This window comes from Spermophilus citellus (genome assembly GCF_964194105.1).
Source record: "Spermophilus citellus genome assembly, chromosome: 17".
Taxonomy (NCBI): Eukaryota; Metazoa; Chordata; class Mammalia; order Rodentia; family Sciuridae; genus Spermophilus; species Spermophilus citellus.
In genome coordinates, this window is record NC_138199.1 from 25,316,539 (window position 1) to 25,335,560 (window position 19,022).

The 19,022-nt window shown below is 37.9% G+C and overlaps 1 protein-coding gene across 4 annotated transcripts in view; it reads left to right on the forward strand.

Annotated features, from left to right (window-relative positions):
• Positions 1-19,022, forward strand: part of UBE2G1 (ubiquitin conjugating enzyme E2 G1) — a 96,584-nt gene that overhangs the window by 8,800 nt on the left and 68,762 nt on the right. The window contains exon 1 of one of the 4 annotated variants that reach the window (XM_081272935.1): positions 17,717-17,754. The exons of the other annotated variants lie outside the window; for them this stretch is intronic. Coding sequence (XP_081129061.1) covers positions 17,732-17,754 — 23 coding nt within the window. The 5' untranslated portion in view covers positions 17,717-17,731. Of the gene's footprint in view, positions 1-17,716; positions 17,755-19,022 lie in introns of those variants that run through there. 4 annotated transcript variants of the gene reach the window in all.

Genomic DNA, 19,022 nt, shown 5'->3' on the forward strand with positions numbered 1-19,022 from the left:
TGGTTAAAGATATGTTTCAAAGTATGAGTGACAAATAATTCATTTAAACTTTTACCTGGCAATTGTTTTTGCTTTACTCTTCTGCGGGATAGGGGAGGTGGGGTTACTGGGAAGTGAACCCATGGGCACTTTATCAAAGAGCCACACCTCATCCCTTTTTATTTTTTATTTTGAGATAGGGTCTCACTAAGGCAAGGGTCTCACTGGGGCTGCCCTGGAACTTCTGATTCTCCTGTCTCAGCTTTGGGAGTTGCTGGGATTAACAGGCATGTACCACTATGCCCTGCTTACTTTACTCTTATAAAGCAAGCTTGCTTTTTTTTTTTTTTTTTTTTTTTTAAAGAGAGAGAGAGAGAGAATTTTTTTTTTTTTTAAAGAGAGAGTGAGAGAGGAGAGAGAGAGAGAGAGAATTTTTAATATTTATTTTTTAGTTCTCGGCAGACACAACATCTTCGTCGGTATGTGGTGCTGAGGATCGAACCCAGGCCGCACGCACGCGCTACCGCTTGAGCCACATCCCCAGCCCGGGAGAGAGAATTTTTAATATTTATTTTTTAGTTTTTGGCAGACACAACATCTTTGTATGTGGTGCTGAGGATTGATCCCGGGCCGCACGCATGCCAGGCGAGCACGCTACCGCTTGAGCCACATCCCCAGCCCGAGCAAGCTTGCTTTTAAATAACAGTTTAAAAAGTTTAAACATTTTAAAAAATGCCATTTATTTGAGGAGACACTGTTTTGATTTGCTTTTGAATGTGCATACACTTTAATTGCATTATCATTTTCTTTTTCTTATGTAAGACATACTTACTAGGGTTTCTATTTAAAGACAAAGCGTTCTCTAGGTGAAGAGTTTTTAGACATGACTGACTCTCAAAGTGTGATCCATAAAAGGAAATACTGATAAGCTGGACATTATCAAAATTAAAAACATTTATTCTGTGGAAGACCCCATTAAAAGGATGAAAAGACAAGTTACAGGTTGGAAGAACATATCTGGCAAAGAGTTGTTTCTACAATACATAAAATCTCTGAACCCAACAATAAAAAAAAAAAAAAAAACCCATCCATTTAGAAAATGGGCAAAAGACATGAATAGTCATTTTGCTGATGAGGACACACAGATGGCAAATAAGCAAATAGAAAGATGTAACATCATTAGACATTAGGGAAATGCAAATTGAAACAATAAGATATTACAGCCTGGTGGTTCCTGCTGGCCTAAACCCCAAACTGCTCTGGAGGGTGTGGCAGGAGGATCTCAAGTTCAAAGCCAGCTTCAGCAACTTTATGTCAGCTTCTGCTCTGCAGGTGGCAGAGGCAGCAGCTAAGTGCTTGAGTTTTGAGTTTTTCTTGAGAGGCAGGTGGGTGTTTGGCAGGGGGTGCTCTATAGACCATCAGAAAAGGAGTCCCAGCAAGCTGTTAAACCTCCGGATTTTTCAGAAAAGATTAAGACGACAACAAAAAGTTATGTGGTTGGGTATTCTTCCTCCCTTACATACAGTTTCTTTTTAAAATTTTTTTAAAAAATTCTAATTAGTTGTATATAACAGCAGAATGCATTTCACACTATTTCTTTATTGATAACTTCAGGGTTTTTCTTACCTAGTTTCCTTGTATAGGTGGAAGACTACTTTTATTTTAAAAGTAGTCTAGTTAAAACTGATGGGAAGAGGAACTGGGGAAAGAGCTCAGTTGGTAGAGTGCTTGCCATGCATGCATAAGGCCATGGGTTCAGTCCAGTCCCTCAAAAACAAAAGAAACAACAATAAAAAAACTGATGGGAAGAGCCAGATGCAGTGGTGCACACCTGTAATCCCAGTGACTTGGGAGGCTGAGGCAGGAGGATCACGAGTTTGAGACCAGCCTCAGCAATTTATTGAGGCACTAAGCCATTTTTCTTTTTTTCTCCTGTGGTTTAAAAGTGACATAAAATTTACCATCTCAGCCATTATGAATCGTGCAGGGTTTTCTTTTGTTTTGCTACTGGGGATTGTGTCTAACCACTGAGCTACATCTCCAACCCTTTTCGTATTTTATTTTGAGACAGGGTCTCATAAATTGCTTTTAGGGCCTCCCTAAGTTGTAGAGGTTGGCTTTGAACTTGGGATCCTCCTGCCTCAGCCTCTCATCCACTGGGATTTACAGGTGTGCACCACTGTGCCTGGCTAATCAGGCAGTTTTATTTTAAGTCAATTCATGGGTGTGAAACTGACCTCCAGAATTTTTTCATTGTACAAATCTGAAGCTGTGCTCATTAAATCGCTCCTCCATTCCTCTCATTCTTTGTTTCTATTTTAGGTACCTTGTGTGGTAGAATCATGCAGTATTTGTGACTGGCTCCTTTCACTTAGCATAATGTCCTCAGGGTTCATCCATGTTTTGTTTTGGGGTATCGGGATTGAACTCAGGGGCACTTGACCACGGAACCACATCCCTAGCCCTATTATTTGTATTTTATTTAGAGACAGGGTCTACACTGAGTTGTTGAACGCCTTGCTTTTTGCTGAGGCTGGCTTTGAACTCGCCATCCTCCTGTCTCAGCCTCCCAAGCCACTGGGATTACAGGCATATGCCCCCCATGCTCTGTGGTTTCCTTTCTTTTTAAGATTGAATAATAATCTATTATGAGGGGTTGGGATTGTGGCTCAGTGGTAGAGCGCTTGCCTAGCACATGTAATGTCCTGGGTTCGATCTTCAGTACCATATTAAACAAACAAATAAACAAACAAATAAATAGAACCTGAGTGAGGAATGTTTAAAAAATAATAGTAATTTATTATGAGTATATGATATTTGGTTTATCCATTCACCTGCGATGGATATTTGGGTTGCTTCTACCTCTTGGCTCTTGTGAATGCTTCTATGAACATGTGTGTGCAAATATCTCTTGGAGACCCTACTTTTGATTTCTTTGGGATATATGCCCAGAAGTGGGATTGCTGGATCATACAGTAGTTCTATTTTCATTTTAATAAATTTTAGAGCAGTTGTAGATTCTTAGTAAAATTTATCGGGAGTTAGAAAGATTTCCCTTATACCTCCTGCCCCACACATACATAGCCTTCCCTGTTATCAACATGCTCCACCAGAATGTTGTATTTGTTACAATTAATTAACCTACTTTGGGTAGTTCTATTTGTAATTTCTTCATTCTTTCATTCTTTCATTTTCCTCCATCCATCCATCCTTCCTTCCTTCCTTCCTTCCTTCCTTCCTTCCTTCCTTCCTTCCTTCCTTCCTTCCCTCTTTTTCTTTCTTTTTTTTTTAAGAGAGAGTGAGAGAGGAGAGAGAGAGAGAGAGGGAGAGAGAGAGAGAGAGAGAGTGAGAGAGAGAGAGAATTTTTTTTTTTAATATTTATTTTTTAGTTCTCGGCGGACACAACATCTTTGTTGGTATGTGGTGCTGAGGATCGAACCCGGACCGCACGCATGCGAGGCGAGCATGCTACCGCTTGAGCCACATCCCCAGCCCTCCCTCTTTTTCTTTCTTTTTTTTTTTTTGTACTACTGATTGAACCCAGATTATCAGCCCTTTTACTTTGAGACAATTCTCACTAAGTTTCTTAGGGCCTTCCCTAAATTGTTGAGACTGACCTTGAACTTGGGATCCTCTTGCCTCAACTTCCTAAATTTCTGAGATTATAGGTGTGCACTGCCATTCCTGGCTTCCATTTAATTTTCTTTCTTTTTCTCCCTCCCCCCTCTCTTCCCCCCCCCCCCCTTATGGGCCTGGCCTCATACATGCTAGTCGAGCACTCTACCACTGAGCCACATCCCCAGCCCCTATTTAATTTTTAATGACTTTCCTTACTGTTTTTTATAAGAGGTGCATCAATTTACAAATCCTTTCAGCAATATACAAGGAATGATGATAATTTCTCCACATCCTTGTTAATGCCTTTTACCTGTTTTTTTGTTACCTGTAACTGAAGCTTATCATTTTTTTTTCAAATAGAGAACTCCTTTTTTAAACTTATTATTCATAGTTAAAAACAGCGGCATAATTGTCATTATTAACACTTTGAAGAAATAGGAAGTTGAAACAGAAATCTATAATTTGGGATAGAAAATTCACGTAATTTTATTGAGCCCTGAATGCAGCTGCATTGAGAAAGGCGGAATAAAAGGTTATCTTATCCCTTTCTTTTTTTTTTTTTTTTTAAAGAGAGAGGAGAGAGAGAGAGAGAGAGAGAGAGAGAGAGATTTTCAATATTTATTTTCTAGTTCTCGGCGGACACAACATCTTTGTTGGTATGTGGTGCTGAGGATCGAACCCGGGCCGCACGCATGCCAGGCGAGCGCGCTACCGCTTGAGCCACATCCCCAGCCCCTCTTATCCCTTTCTTGAAGTGCTACATTTGGCAATACTATGTAAACAAAGTTATAATACAGTATTATAAATACAGATGAGTTTGCTGGGCACACGCATTTTCAGAAAACAGAAAGTAGCACTGGGAAGGAGGGATTAATATTGAGAGAGGATGGGGAGATTAGGCAGGATTCTTAGGAAAAAGGCTACTTGGATAACAGCAGAATCAGTATTTCGGCTCTCTTAAGAGCATTAGGTTGGTTATATGCTTAAAATATCTTTGCATTTATCAGTATAGAGAAAACTTTAATTAGAATCATTTGGCATGATAAAACAAAGATAAAGTTGACAGATTAAAAGTAAATAGTGGGCTGGGGATGTGGCTCAAGCGGTAGCGCGCTCGCCTGGCATGCGTGCGGCCCGGGTTCGATCCTCAGCACCACATACCAACAAAGATGTTGTGTCCGCGAGAACTAAAAAATAAATATTAAAAATTCTCTCTCCTCTCTCACTCTCTCTCTTAAAAAAAAAAAAAGTAAATAGTGAGTGACAACCAGCCATGTTTGTTGCAGATATAAATAGTATATGAAGTTCTGGGGATGTGCCTCAGTGTGGTCGAGTGCCCCTGAGTTCAATCCCCCGTACCAAAAAAAAAAAAACCAAAAAAACAAAAAAACAAAAAAAACCAAACAAAAACAGTCTGAACACAACTCTAGTGATAGCAATTAAAAAAAAATTATTTTCTCTCTCTCTTTTTTTTTTTTTTTTTGTGGTGCTGGGGATTGAGCTCAGGGCCTTGTGTGTGTAACACAAGCACTCTACCAACTGAGCTATATCCCCAACCTTTTTTTTGTACTGGGGATTGAACTCAGGGGTGCTTAGCCAACCGAGGTACACCCCCAGCCCTTTTTATTTTTGATTTCAAAGTGTTCTTGCTAAACTGGTAATCCCAGCAGCTCAGGAGGCTGAGGCAGGGGATCACGAGTTCAAAGCCAACTTCAGCAAAGCGAGGAGCTAAGCAACTCAAAAGTGAGACCCTATCTCTAAATAAAATACGAAATAGGGATAGGGATGTGACTCAGTGGTCTAGCACCCCTGAGTTCCATCCTTGGTACAAAAAAAAAAAAAAAAAGGAAAGAAAGAAAAAGAAATGGTCTTGCTAAGTTGCTTAGGGCCTCACTAAATTGCTGAGGCTGGCCTCAAAACTTGTGATTTTTCTCTGTCTCAGCCTTCTGAGTTGCTGGGATTGCAGGTGTGTGCTACCACACTTGGCTTTAAAATTTATTTTATATACTTAATTCTTTTTAAGAAACCTTAGTTTCTTAAAAATTATGATGATGGTGATGGTCGTTGATGGTTTGTGTGGTGTTTATAATTAACCTGGGGTTTTGCACCTGCACAGCAGGCAACCTCAGCCCAAGAGGTCCCCACCATCACCGCCACCAAGTTTATTTAGCAGGTACATGATATAACCAGATTCCAAATGCAGGTTACCTTATTAAGCAATTTTGCTTTTTTGTTTGTTTGTTTCCTGCTCTGGGGATTGAACTCAGGAGCAGGAGCAGTCTACCACTGAGCCACATCCCCAGCCCTTTTATTTTTTTGAGTGTCTATTTCTCATCATCTGTGCTTTAAGATTCTATAATTAAAGTATCAGTTTCAAGGCTGGTGTAGAGAAAAATGTTACTCTGGTCTTAATAACTTTTACTATATATATGCAGAGTATTCTCTCTCTCTCTCTCTCTCTCTCTCTCTCTCTCTCTCTCTCTCTCTCTCTCTCTCTCTCTCTCTGTATTTAGCAATGCATAGGGTGATTTATGTTGTCCTCAATAGAGGTCTAGGACTTTAGGTTTGCTAACATTTTTCAAACTGCTGTGACCATTTAAGGTGCAGTTGTTCCCCCAGGGAAAAATTATTTTCAATGACTTCTTTGGTTGTTTCTGCCTCTCTCCCTTAGGATCACGCCTTTGCTGCTGCTTTTGCCCTTAATTTTTGCCTGGTGGAAACAAACAGAAAAAAACTGTTGTTACCCAGTTTGGTTTTATTTAACTCTTGCAGGGGCAGCAGTGGTGCAGGGGAAGGGTTTTGTGCTGCTGCCCTCTTCAGCCTCTAAAACATATTACATAGCTGTTGGGGGAGCAACTGTGTGGTAGGCTCTTTTTTAGGGGATGCTGGGGATTAAACCTAGAGCCTAGTGCATTGTTGGATAAGTGCTCTACAACTGAGCTACATCCTCCAGCCTTGTTGTGATGATTGTTTTTTTTTTTTTTTAATTTTTAATTGTAAAGCAGTTTTAGAGTTACAGAAAAATTGTGATAACTGTACCACACAGTAGTACAGAGAGTTCCTATATACTCTACACCCATATTTTAAATTTGTGTGGTACAGTTATCACAATTACGAGCCAGGATTGATACATCATTACTAACTAAAACCATACTTTATTTGGATTTCCATATTTTTCACCTGGATGTCCTTTCTTATGTTGCAGGATGCTATGTTGCATTTGTCTGACATGTCTTCCTAGCCCCCCTTGGTCTGTGAGACTTTCTTAGATTTTGTTTAATTTTTAGGTCTCACTTTGTAGAATTTCCCTTAAATTGACTTGTCTAATGTTTTCTGCATGATTAGACTGGTGTAATGGATTTTCAGGAAGAATACCATAGACATGAGGTGCTTTTCATCCTTTAACAGTGGTACATAGTATTCATTTCCATGACAGCACTGGGGTTTTAAATCTGGATCACTTGGTTTACAGTAGTGTTGATCAGGTTTCTCTACTGTAAGATTACTGTTTTTCCCTTTCCCTTTTCTTTTGTTACTGGAAATTTAACCCAGGAGCATTCTACCTCTTGAGGTACATCCCTACATCCTCAGCTCTTAAAGATTTTTTTTTGGTCTGGGTGCTGTGGGGCACACCTGTAATCCTAGTAGACTAAGGAGGCTGAGGCAGGATTGCAAGTTCAAGGCCAGCCTTAGCAATTTAGTGAGGCCCTAAGCAACTTAATAAGACCCTGTTTCAAAATAAAAAATAAAGTACGGGGGGCGGGGGATTAGTGGTAAAGTGCCCCTGGGTTCAATCCCCAGTACCAGAAAGAAAGAAAAGAAAAAGATGGGGCTGGGGATGTGGCTCAAGCGGTAGCGCGCTCACCTGGCATGTGTGCGGCCCTGGTTCGATCCTCAGCACCACATACAAAGATGTTGTGTCCACCGAAAACTAAAAAAAAAAAAAAAAAAAAGATTTTATTTTGAGGCCGGGACTTGATAAATTGCCCAGTTTGTCCTTGAACTTGCAGTCCTCCTGTCTCAGCCTCCAGAGTAGCTTGAATTATATCATGAACCCACCTTGCCCTTGCCCCAGCACTTACCCTTTTCTTTATAAGCTATTAAGTCCAACTTATGTGCACGTGGAAAGGACTAAGCTTTACCTCCTGAAGAAGGGAATATCTACTTATATTTGGAATTCTTCTATAAGGAAGGTTTATCTCTCCTGCCCCATTTGTTTGTTTTACTCAGTTATTTATGCATGTGGACTTGTACATTTTATTTTGTTCTTTGGAGTAAAATCTATAATACTCAGACTTTCCCAGAGATTGATTTTCTTTCTTTCTTTCTTTTTTTAGTTGTAGTTGGACACAATACCTTTATTCCATTCATTTATTTTTTATGTGGTGCTGAGGAATGAACCCAGGGCCCTGCACATGCTAGGCGAGCATTCTACCACTGAGCCACAATCCCAGCTCCCCAGAGATTTCTTATAAGAATGGAGTTCCATGATTTATGTATTTAGTCTGGAGACCCTGGGAAGTTCTAGTCTGAATGCAGTGTTTTCCATTACGGCCTTCAGCTGGTGGGGTAGATGAGTTCCAATGGCATTAAGAAGTATCATCTCAGGGGCTGGGGATGTGGCTCAAGCGGTAGCGTGCTCGCCTGGCATGCGTGTGGCCCGGGTTCGATCCTCAGCACCACATACCAACAAAGATGTTGTGTCCGCCGAGAACTAAAAAATAAATATTAAAAAATTAAAAAAAAAAAGAAGTATCATCTGTTTTACCCAGTCAGATTTGAATGTTAATCTCATCTAAAATACCTTCACAGAAACGGATAGAACAGCATATGGCCAAATATGTAGGTACTGTTGTCTTGCCAAGTTGATTCAAAATTAATCATATAATTTTTATTTTTATTGAACCCAGGAGCACTCGGCCACTGAGCTACACGTGTACTGACTTATTTTCTGTAAGATATGGTGTACCTATCTTGTATTTTATATTTTTCCTATCTTAGCCCTAGAGTCAGCTACTTGCTCAAGGAGCCCTGGTTCCTTTAAGTCAAAGACTGGGATCTAGAAACCAAAATTTGGGCATTGGGAGTACTCATTTCTACTGGTGTATCACTGCTCTATAGGAGAAAAGTAGGTGGTTTGTATATTTAATATTACTCCACATAGACACACATCTATGTTTCTACCAGCCAACATATATTAAGTGAAACCTAAGTTCACAGTAAGTTATCTTGTTGAATAGAAAAAGTCCCAGAATGTTCCTTTTCCTTTTCTTTCTTATTGATAGTGGGGGGAAAACCCAGCTACCATCTCCTAGTCTATTTAAAAACAGTTTTTTTTTTTTTTTTTTTTTTTTTTTTTTTTTTTTTTTGGTGGTGCTGGGGATTGAACCCAGGGCAGTGTGCATGCAGGGCAAGCATTCTACCAACTGAGCTATATATATGCCAAGTCCTTAAAAGCAGTTTTTGTCCTTGTTTTTTAACTTGTCCAAGTACTGCTTCCCCAAATCCCTTAGGTCAGCTTTTTTCCCCTTCCATCCCTTTCAGTGAGGTTATCATAATTTGTAATATCAATTTGAGCATCCCTCATAGACTGAAATGTCCTGAAATACTTTGGGTGTTGAATTTTTGGATTAGGGATGCCCAGCCAGCAAAATCTATGTAAATATTCTAAAATCAGAAAAACCCTGAAATCTGAAACATTTTTTTCTGGTCCCAACCATTTCAGATCAGGAATAATCACCCAGACAGGTAAAGTCATTTGTTATAGTCTTCATTCCATGTGATTTATTTATTTAAGAAAAATTTAAAAATTTTTGTGCTACTAGGGGTTGAAGCCAGGGGCACTCTACCACTGAGGAATATCACCCAGGACTTTTTGTTTGTATGTGGTGCTGAGGATCGAACCTGGGCCGCACGCATGCCAGGTGAGCATGCTACCACTTGAGCCACATCCTCAGCCCTATTTTTTTTTTTTTTTTTAATATTGGGGATTGAACCCAGGGGCACTCAGCTACTGAGCTACATCCCTAGCCCTATTTTGTATTACAGAGTCTACATTGAGTTGCTTATTGCCTCACCATTGCCTGAGGCAGACTTTGAACTAGTGATCCTCCAGTCTCAGCTGCCTGGATTACAGGTGTGTGTGTAGACATTTTAATTTTTATATTGAAATAGGGTTTCTCTAAGGTGCCCAGGCTGTACTGGAACTTGGATCCTTCTGCCTCATTCTCTTGAGTAGCTGGGATTACAGGCATGGACCACTGCACAAAACCATGTGGTTTATTTTATTTGTGTATTTATTTTTGGCTTGGGGACCCATGGACCACTGCACAAAACCATGTGGTTTATTTTATTTATGAATTTATTTTTGGTTTTGGGACCCAGTGATACTTAATCACTGAGCCATTTTGAGGTAGGGTTTCACTAAATTGTTTAGGGCCTCTTTCGGACTTGTATTCCTCCTGCTTCAGCTTCCTGCATCACTGGGATTATAGGCATGTGCTACTGTGCTTGTCCATGTGGTTTATTTTAAAAATGTGTTTTGCATATATCAAAATTTATTCATTAAGATATACATTTTTGTGGGTTTTGGAAAGAACATAGAGTCCTTTCACCATCATTTCAGGAGTATGTAGAAAAGTACCCTAAAATTCTCTGTGGCTCCATTTTTGTCAACCATTCCCTGGCAACCATTGTTCTGTTTCCTTTTTTTTTTTTTTTTTTTTTAATATGTGTTGTGGTGCTAGGGATCAAACCCTCACACATAGTAAGCAAGAGCTCTGTCATGTGAGTTTTAACTCTGTCCTCTTTCCCTATAGTTTTGTCCTTTACAGAATGTCCCATGTAGCTTTGGAGTCTGGCTACTTTGATCTAGCAAAAAGGATTTAAAATTCATCCCATGTTGCATGAATTGGTAGCCTATTGTTTATTGCTGAATAATATTCCATTGTGTACTTTCTATTGTTCACATTCCATTGTACCAATTTGTTTATCCATTTCCATGTTAAAGAACATCTTGTCTGTTTCCAGTTTGTAGTGATTATGAATAAAGCTTCTGTGAACATTTCTATACAAGTTTTTGGGTTAATCTGTTTTCAGTTCACTTGGGTAAATATCTGGGAGTATGAATACTGATTATATGGAAAGTCTAAATTTATCTTGATAAGAAATCACTAAGCTGGGGCACCTAACCACTGAGCCACATCCCCAGCCCTTTTTTTTTTTTTTTAATTTAGAAACAGGGACTTGCTGAGTTGCTGAGGATGGCTTTGAACTCTAGATCAAGACTTCTGTCTTAGCCTTCCTAGCTGCTGGGATTACAGGCATGGGCCACTAAGCCCAGCTCACATAATATCATCTTAATGAATTGCTATTCATCTGGATTTTTTTTCCTTAACACAGTGTAGGCATCTTTCTGTATTGGCACATAGGGCCTTATTTTCAAACACCTAGTATTATAATGTTATGAATGTTATGAATTACAAGCTGTAATTCACTCTTTTATTAAAGCAGTTTTTAAAATTATAAAGGGACCAGGGTTGTGGCTCAGTGCTAACGTGCTTGCTTAGCATGCTGAGGCACTGGGTTCGATTCTCAGCACCACATACAAATAAATAAAAAATAAAGGTCCATCAACAACAACAACAAAAATCTTAAAAAAAATAAAATTATAAAAATAATATAAGTTCATGGTAAAAAATAAAAAATATATAAGCTATACCAAAGAAAATAAAATGAAAAATAAGTCCTCCCCTACCTGTCACATTCTCCATAATATAATTCATGCGTATGATCACTTTTTTTTTTTTTGGTGATGCTGGGGATTGAACCCAAGGCCTTGTGCATGTGAGGCAAGCACTCTACCAACTGAGCTATATCCCCAGCCCTGTGATCACTCTTAATGTGAGAGTTTGACTTCTATGAAAGGTGAAGAATTTAATGATAGTACTTACTCTTAATTTTTGTTATATATTTATTGTTGTTCTAATGCTTGCCTTCATTAAGGTGAAGAAATTAACTCACTCTTAACCCCTTCTTCCTAATTTTGTTAATCATATTATTGTTATATTGCCAGTGTTAATAATTTTTATATCCTTTTATTATTTATTTATTTAAAAAATTTTTTAGTTATAGGTGGATACAGTGTCTTTATTTTACTTTATGTGACAATGAGGATTGAACCCAGTGCCTCATGCATGCTAGGTGAGCGCTCTACCTCTGAGCCACAACCCCATCCCAATATAGTCCTTTTTATAACTGAAATAGTTTTCTGTGTTTTGTCTCAAAAACAAAACAAAACACCACAGAAAACAGCATTTGTATGGTTGTGTTAATATGTTCATTATAATACCAAATAGTGATTTGGACCTAGAGGAGAAATTCTCGTCATTGGAACTTAGTCTCTTGGACAGTTTTTTTTTAAAGAGAGAGAGAGAGAGAGAGAGAGAGAGAGAGAATTTTTAATATTTATTTTTTAGTTCTCGGGGGACACAACATCTTTGTTGGTATGTGGTGCTGAGGATCGAACCCGGGCCGCACGCATGCCAGTCGAGCGTGCTACCGCTTGAGCCACATCCCCAGCCCTCTTGGACAGTTTTTAAATATCAAAGTCTTACTTCCCTGTCTTCTCCTAGTTTTTCTGGCTCATACTCAGCTACTATTTTTCTTTTACCTCATGTTGTCCTCTTTCTGATTTTTTTAGAAAGAGTGTATGCTTGATTATTAATTTTTTTTAATATTTATTTTTTAGTTGTAGTTGGACATAATACCTTTTATTTTATTTATTTACATTTATGTGGTGCTAAGGATCGAACCCAGGGCCTTGCACATGCTAGGCAAGCACTCTACTGCTAAGCCACAACTCCAGCCCCTTAAAAAAATATTTTTGTTTGTATATGGACACAATACCATTATTTTATTTACTTATTTTTATGTGGTGTTGAGGATCGAACCCAGTGCCTCACATGTGCTAGGCAAGTGCTCTAACACTGAGCCACAACCCCTGCCCCCTTGATTAATTTTGATTCCATGTGTACTGAAAGGTGCTCTTGTGATTTCAAGTGGCATTATGGCATTTCTCCCCACATTTGATTACTAAGTTTTCTGAGGATTGAATTCTGGGTTTAAAATCTTTTCCCCTGGGAACTTTGTCATTGTTCCCTTGTGAACCATATCCAGAATTCCTCCTAAGAAGACAGTGAATGAAAAATGATCCAGATCAGTCTATTTTTGTTCCTGTGTAATTTTTTTTTGAAGTTTCAAAGGTTTTTCGGTATACTTGGAGTTCTAAAATTTACCCTTATGTTTCAAGTATGATATTTTATTTGCTCATCATTTAAAACTCTCAGTGGGCTCTTTGAATGGGCTTAGGTCTTTATCTGACTTAGAAAGGCCTTTTATTTATGTATATGTGTATGTACATGTCTGATTTTGGGTGAGGGAGGGACCTTTCCTCCATAATCCCCTCCTTTGTCTCCTGTCAATCAGATGTTTGAATTCTTTAATCCCTTTTTCTTGTCCTCTTTTATTCATAGTACACTTTTTCTGTCTTTTATGTATTATAGAACCTTCTTCCACCTTGTTTCTCAGGTTAGTAACTTGGTTCTTAGGTTCTGAGGCATGCCTATTGTTTAAATTGCCCATTTAATTTTTCACTTTGTCAATCATTTCTCTTTCTGATTTCTTTTTATTTTTAAATCTACTTTTAATTATTCTAATTTTTTATTATAGCTGTTTTATGTATGCATGCTCTTTCAAATCACAGCTTTATTGAGGTTTAATTTTTATACCATAGAATTCACTCATTTTAAATATATAGTTCAGTGTTGTTTTTTTTTTCTTAAACATTTATTTTTTAGGTGTAGATGGACACAACACAATGCCTTTATTTTTATGTGGTGCTGAGGATCGAACCGGGTCCCGCCCATGCTAGGCGAGCACTCTAACGCTGAGTCACAATCCCAGCCCTAGTTCAGTGTTTTAAAAGTATATTTATAGAATTGTGCAGTCATTATCACAGCCTTCCAACTTTCTTTTTAATTACCACCCCCCACCGGAAATTTCTTGCACATTAGTATTCACCAGCTTTATTCCCAGACACAATTTATTAATCTACTGTCTGTCCCTTTTCTGGATATTTCATATAAATATCCAGAATAAGATAATACAATATGTGTTCTTGGTATATGGCATCTTTTACTTAGCTTAATGTTTTTAAGGATTAATCATATTGTTCCAACGTTATTTGTTGAAAACACTGTTATTTTCCTGTTGAATTACTTTGGAACTTTTGTTGAAAACTTGCTCACCAACTTCTAGTATAGTCTTCTTTTGGGACTCTGATTATATTACATTATGATTATATTACATTAATCAATATGTCTTCTCTTAGGCGAGTATCATAATTTTTTGATTATTGATGCATAGCAGGTCTTGAAATTATATCCTCCAATTTCACACTTTTTATTTTTGGGTCTTTGAAAGTTTTTTGCAAGCCAGTTTGTCATTTTCTACAACAAAAAAAGCATGCTATGATTTCAAATGGAATTACAGTGACTATAAAGATTAATTACAGTGACTATAAAGATTAATGTGAGGAAAATTGACTTTTTTTGGTGTACTAGGCATTAAACCCAGGGTGCCTAATCAATTAGCCACATCCCAAGCCCTTTTTATTTTTTATTTTGAGACAGGGTCTCACTAAGTGACATAGGGTCTCGCTAAGTTACTGAGTTTCGCCTCGACCCTGGCAGTCTTTCTGTGAGTCACCATGTCCGACATCTGAATAATATTGAGTCTCTCATTCCTTAAACAAACAACCTTGTTTATACCATAGGGAATGAATAGCTTCTTCATTTATCTTCATTTATGTAAGTCTTTTTCCAGTAGTACTCGGGATTGAACCCAGGGGCTTACATGTGCTAGGCAAATACTCTACTGCTGAGTTATGTCCCCAATCATTTTTCAAATTTTATTTTGAGACAGGGTCTCAGTAAATTGCCCAGGCTGACCTTGAACCTGAGATTCTTCTGTGTAGTTGGGATTATAGGCATGTGCCACCATACCTGGCCTTTCTTCTTTTCTTACATGTGAGAAGGCAAGTCTCAGAATGGAGGGTGTGGTACAAGATGCTCTTCAGTGAGTTTTGCCTCCTGGTATTCATGCCCTTGGGTAGTCCCCTCATAATAAATCAGTATGGGTCTGTGTAACCAGTAGGATACAGTAGAATGCAGAGCTGGAAGGCTTTGTCATGAAAAGTGTTGCAGTTTCTGCCTTAGTCCCTATTTGATGCTCCCAGTGGAGGAAACCAGCCACCATATTGTGGAGACTCTCAAGCTATGGAGGACCCATGTGGAGAGGAGCCAGCAGCCGGCACCCATTTTCCAGCCATGTGAGTGAGCTACCTTCAAACTGGAGCCTCAGTCAGCCCTCAATGAAAGGATGAGAGATCTTGAGCCATAGCCACCTATCTAAGGCACTCCCAGATTTCTGACCCACACAAACTATAAGAGACAATGAATAACTCCTAGTGTTTAAATCTGCAAGTCAGAGCAGGTCCATGGTAAGGGTTATAGCATCCAAAAGCCAACACTAAAGACTTTAGAGGAAAAATGAAGACATGGGCCACTGTACTAACCAATCCTAAAAGTGCTTACTTTTTCATTTCTGTCATTTATTTGTTTATTTATTTACTGGTATTGGGGATTGAACCCAGGGCTTTACATGTGCTAGGCAAATGCTCTGCCATTGAGCTGTGTCCTTCGCCCTTTTTAAAATTTTATTTTGAGACAGGGTCTTACTAAATTGTCCAGGCTGCTCTTGAATTTATGATCCTTCTGAGTTGCTGGGATGACAGGCATGCATGCAACATGATTTCTTCTTGATATCATCTTTCTGAATCTGATGATTGCTGGGCTGTTTTTGAACTTTTAGTTCCAAGGTTGCTGATGGGTCAGTTCTGTATTTTATACTGGAAATTCCATCTTTAACTTATATCTAATATATTCTAACATTTTTGTAAGCATCCAATTCCTCATTAAATTCCTTTTTAAAAATAATTAATGTTTTTGGTACCAGGGATTGAACTCAGAGGCGCTTAATCACTGAGCCATATCCCCAGCCCTTTTTATATTTTATTTTGAGACTTATTTTTGGTCTTGCTAAGTTGCTTAGGGCTTTCCTGAGTTGCTGAGACTTGCCTTGAGCTCATGATCCTCCTGCCTCGGCCTCCTGAACTTCTGGGGTTGTAGGTGTGTGCCATCGCACCCTGCTACTAAATTCCTTTTTTTTTTTTTTTTGTTTAAGTTATAGATGGACACAATATCCTTATTTTGTCTATTTATTTTTATGTGGTGCTGAGGATCAAACCCAGTGCCCCACTTGTGTGAGGCAGGCGTTCTGCTACTGAGCCACAACTCCAGCCCTAAATTCCTTCTTAAAACATCTAAAGTACTTTAGTTTTCTGCCCTGATCCTTTCTGGTATACTTTCATTTACCATATGAATCATTCCAATGGGCCTTTGGAGACTATTTCTTTATGGGTTAAGTTATAAAGTAATGGAGTTTAAAAAATTGATTGTATTCTGGCCGTTTTTCTTGTTAGTGGTTCTTTCATGATCTCATACCATTTTTGAATGAGCTAGAAAAAAGCATATTCTCTGTAGGAGTGTGAAGACAATATTTATTATGGAGATAATATGGTTGGTTATATTATCTAAGTGGTTTAAATAGACAACAATGGCCCTGCCATTTCATTATAAGTTATATTTTCAGTCCTGGATGTACATCTTTACAAGTAATTTAATTTGGAGAGTAACATTGTCCAAAATGAGAAATTCTGTGAATACTTTATTATTTTGAAATGAATGTTCTAGTTGAAATTTAGTTTGACCTGACTTCACAGTGTTCTAAATTCATTACTTTAGCCATACTATATGGGATAGAAATTTGCTGGTTGGTATATTGGAAATAGGATTCAAACTTTTTATTTTTATTTTTTAGTTGTAGTTGGACACAATACCTTTATCTTGTTTATTTATTTTTATGTGGTGCTGAGGATCGAACCCATGGCCTCGCACCTGCTAGGCGAGCACTCTATTGCTGAGCCACAACCCCAGCCCCAGGATTCAAACTTTTTAAGGAGAATTAGCTCTTGATTGGAGGTAATCTCAATCATTAAATAAATGTTTAAATCCTTTCTTTAAAAAATATTGAGTCTGGGAGATACTGGAGAAATTGCTTCTTTTAGGATGTGCTTTTGTTTAGTAGAGAAGACTCTCAAACTTATAATTGTCATAAAATTGGAGAACCATATAGCTGAAGGAGTTGGAAAACATCACTGTGATATTTAATCTGGGAACTAGTCAGGTATTTTAAAAAGTTAGGACAGTTGGGGGAACTTCAGATGCTTGGGAGTAAATCACATTAGCATTTTAAAGTTAGTCATTTTTATAAAGAGAAAAAGTTTTTTGTTTTGTTTTGTTACCAGGGATTGAACCCAGGGCATTTAGACACTGAGCCAGATCCCCAGCCCTTCTTTTTATTTTTGAGACAGGGTCTCCCTAAGTTGCTGAGATTGGCTTTGAACTTGTGATCCTCCTGCCTCAGCTTCCTGAGCTGCTGGGATTACACATGTGCATCACTGTGCCTGGCAAGAGAAAAAGTTTGGTGTAGCAATTTTGAATGCTGTATAAACATATCAGTAGCAGATGTTAGAATTCTGTTAGTAATCCTAAAGTAAAACTAGTTCAAAGAGTAGAATATTAAATTATTCAACAGTTTGTATCCAAATCATGGCAAATATCACCTTTCATTTTATGATTTGGAATACAACCATGAGTTGTTTTCTTAAATAAGGCTTGTTATGTTCTTCCTCTGCCTTCTCAAGTTGAGTTGCTGGAATCTGTTCTATTTTTACTTGTGGATCTACATACTGAAGCCATCTCTGATTTCATGTTCTGGAGATCAGCAAGAGATCTCTTGTAAGATGAGAATTGTGCAATAGGTGACTATTAGAAGAGTAAATAAGTTTTAGTAAGTTGGTAAACATTTGTTGAGTGAGATTTTTTTTTTCAGTAAAAGCATGTTGTACCAAATGTCTGGAACTATGATTGAAGAAACTTCAATAATAAATTCAATGGCTGACTGGTCACCTGATAAGTAATTGCTAAACATTTTTTTTTTTGTAATGTTATTGGAGCTTTATTTGCTGTATGTTTTGCTTCAAAATTGTTTAGTTTTAAAATTCTTTTTGGGTTCATTTAAAGTAACATGGGAAATTTATAAGTTATTAGAAATAAATCAGGACTGTTGGATTTTAAAAAATGTCTTACAAAGTAAATTATATCATTTTTGTTGTACAATGGAAGTGGAACAATATTGCTTAAAATCCAAATTGAACAACATTTAAACTTCTCAGGTCTTTGCAATCTGCCTCAGGCTTGGATTGGAAAGGTTATTTGATTATTTGTTAGAAGATTACCTTTTGCTAAACATTGAAGAGGAGACCCAATGACACTTTTCCCTCCTCAAAAAAAGGGGTGGTGGTGGAAATAAACACTGAGTTGCTCATTAAGTGGCCAGAGCTTTCTTATATTTCTGACTGGCCATTTGGTGCTGTCATTCTACTTGTCCCCTCTGGGTCTCTGGTTTAGAAAGTGACCATATCAGATTTGTTTGTAAACTGATTTGAAAATTTCTGATAATTATGTTTTCAAGTTGAAGTTTGATCTTGTTTTTTTGGTTACATAAATGCATATAATAAAGCAAAAATTGAGTTTCAAATTGTAGGAAGTGTAACTGAAGGTAGGAAAAATGCAGTTTGTTCTTTGAAATAGGTATACTCAAACTTTATTACTTTTATCTTAATTTTAAAAAAAGTTTTAGCATTTTTTCCTGTTTTGTCTGACTCCTACTCCTCCTTTTTTCTTTTAATCCGTGTCAAGATAAGTTTCTTAGATTGGGGTAGATAGCTATATGGAACGTTACCTATTAGTTGGAGAGCCAGTTAGGTACTTTATATAGATTTTGGAGTAATGGGGAGGAGGGAGAAAATAAGGAAATTTCACAAGAATGGGAGATAGGGTATGATAACGTATTTGTTACTATTTCCTCTAAAAGAAACCAGGGATTCATGGAGAGATGACTGATTGTAGTCCTGGGACTGGACGTATTCAGAACATTTTGTCATACCAGAAAGTAAGAAAGGGAGGACAGAGGCTTGAAAGGCTTCCCACCAGACTGATTGCTCACTGGACAAAGTGGGCAAATAAAAGGAGAAATATATGAGGATCAAAACACATCAACTGCATAATGCTAAAACTAATAACAATAAACACCTTCCTGGTCATCTTTGGGAAATACTACAGAATCCAGTTAATTCTGAGAGCAAGGGGAAAAAATCAAACATTGATCTTGCAAAGCTTTCC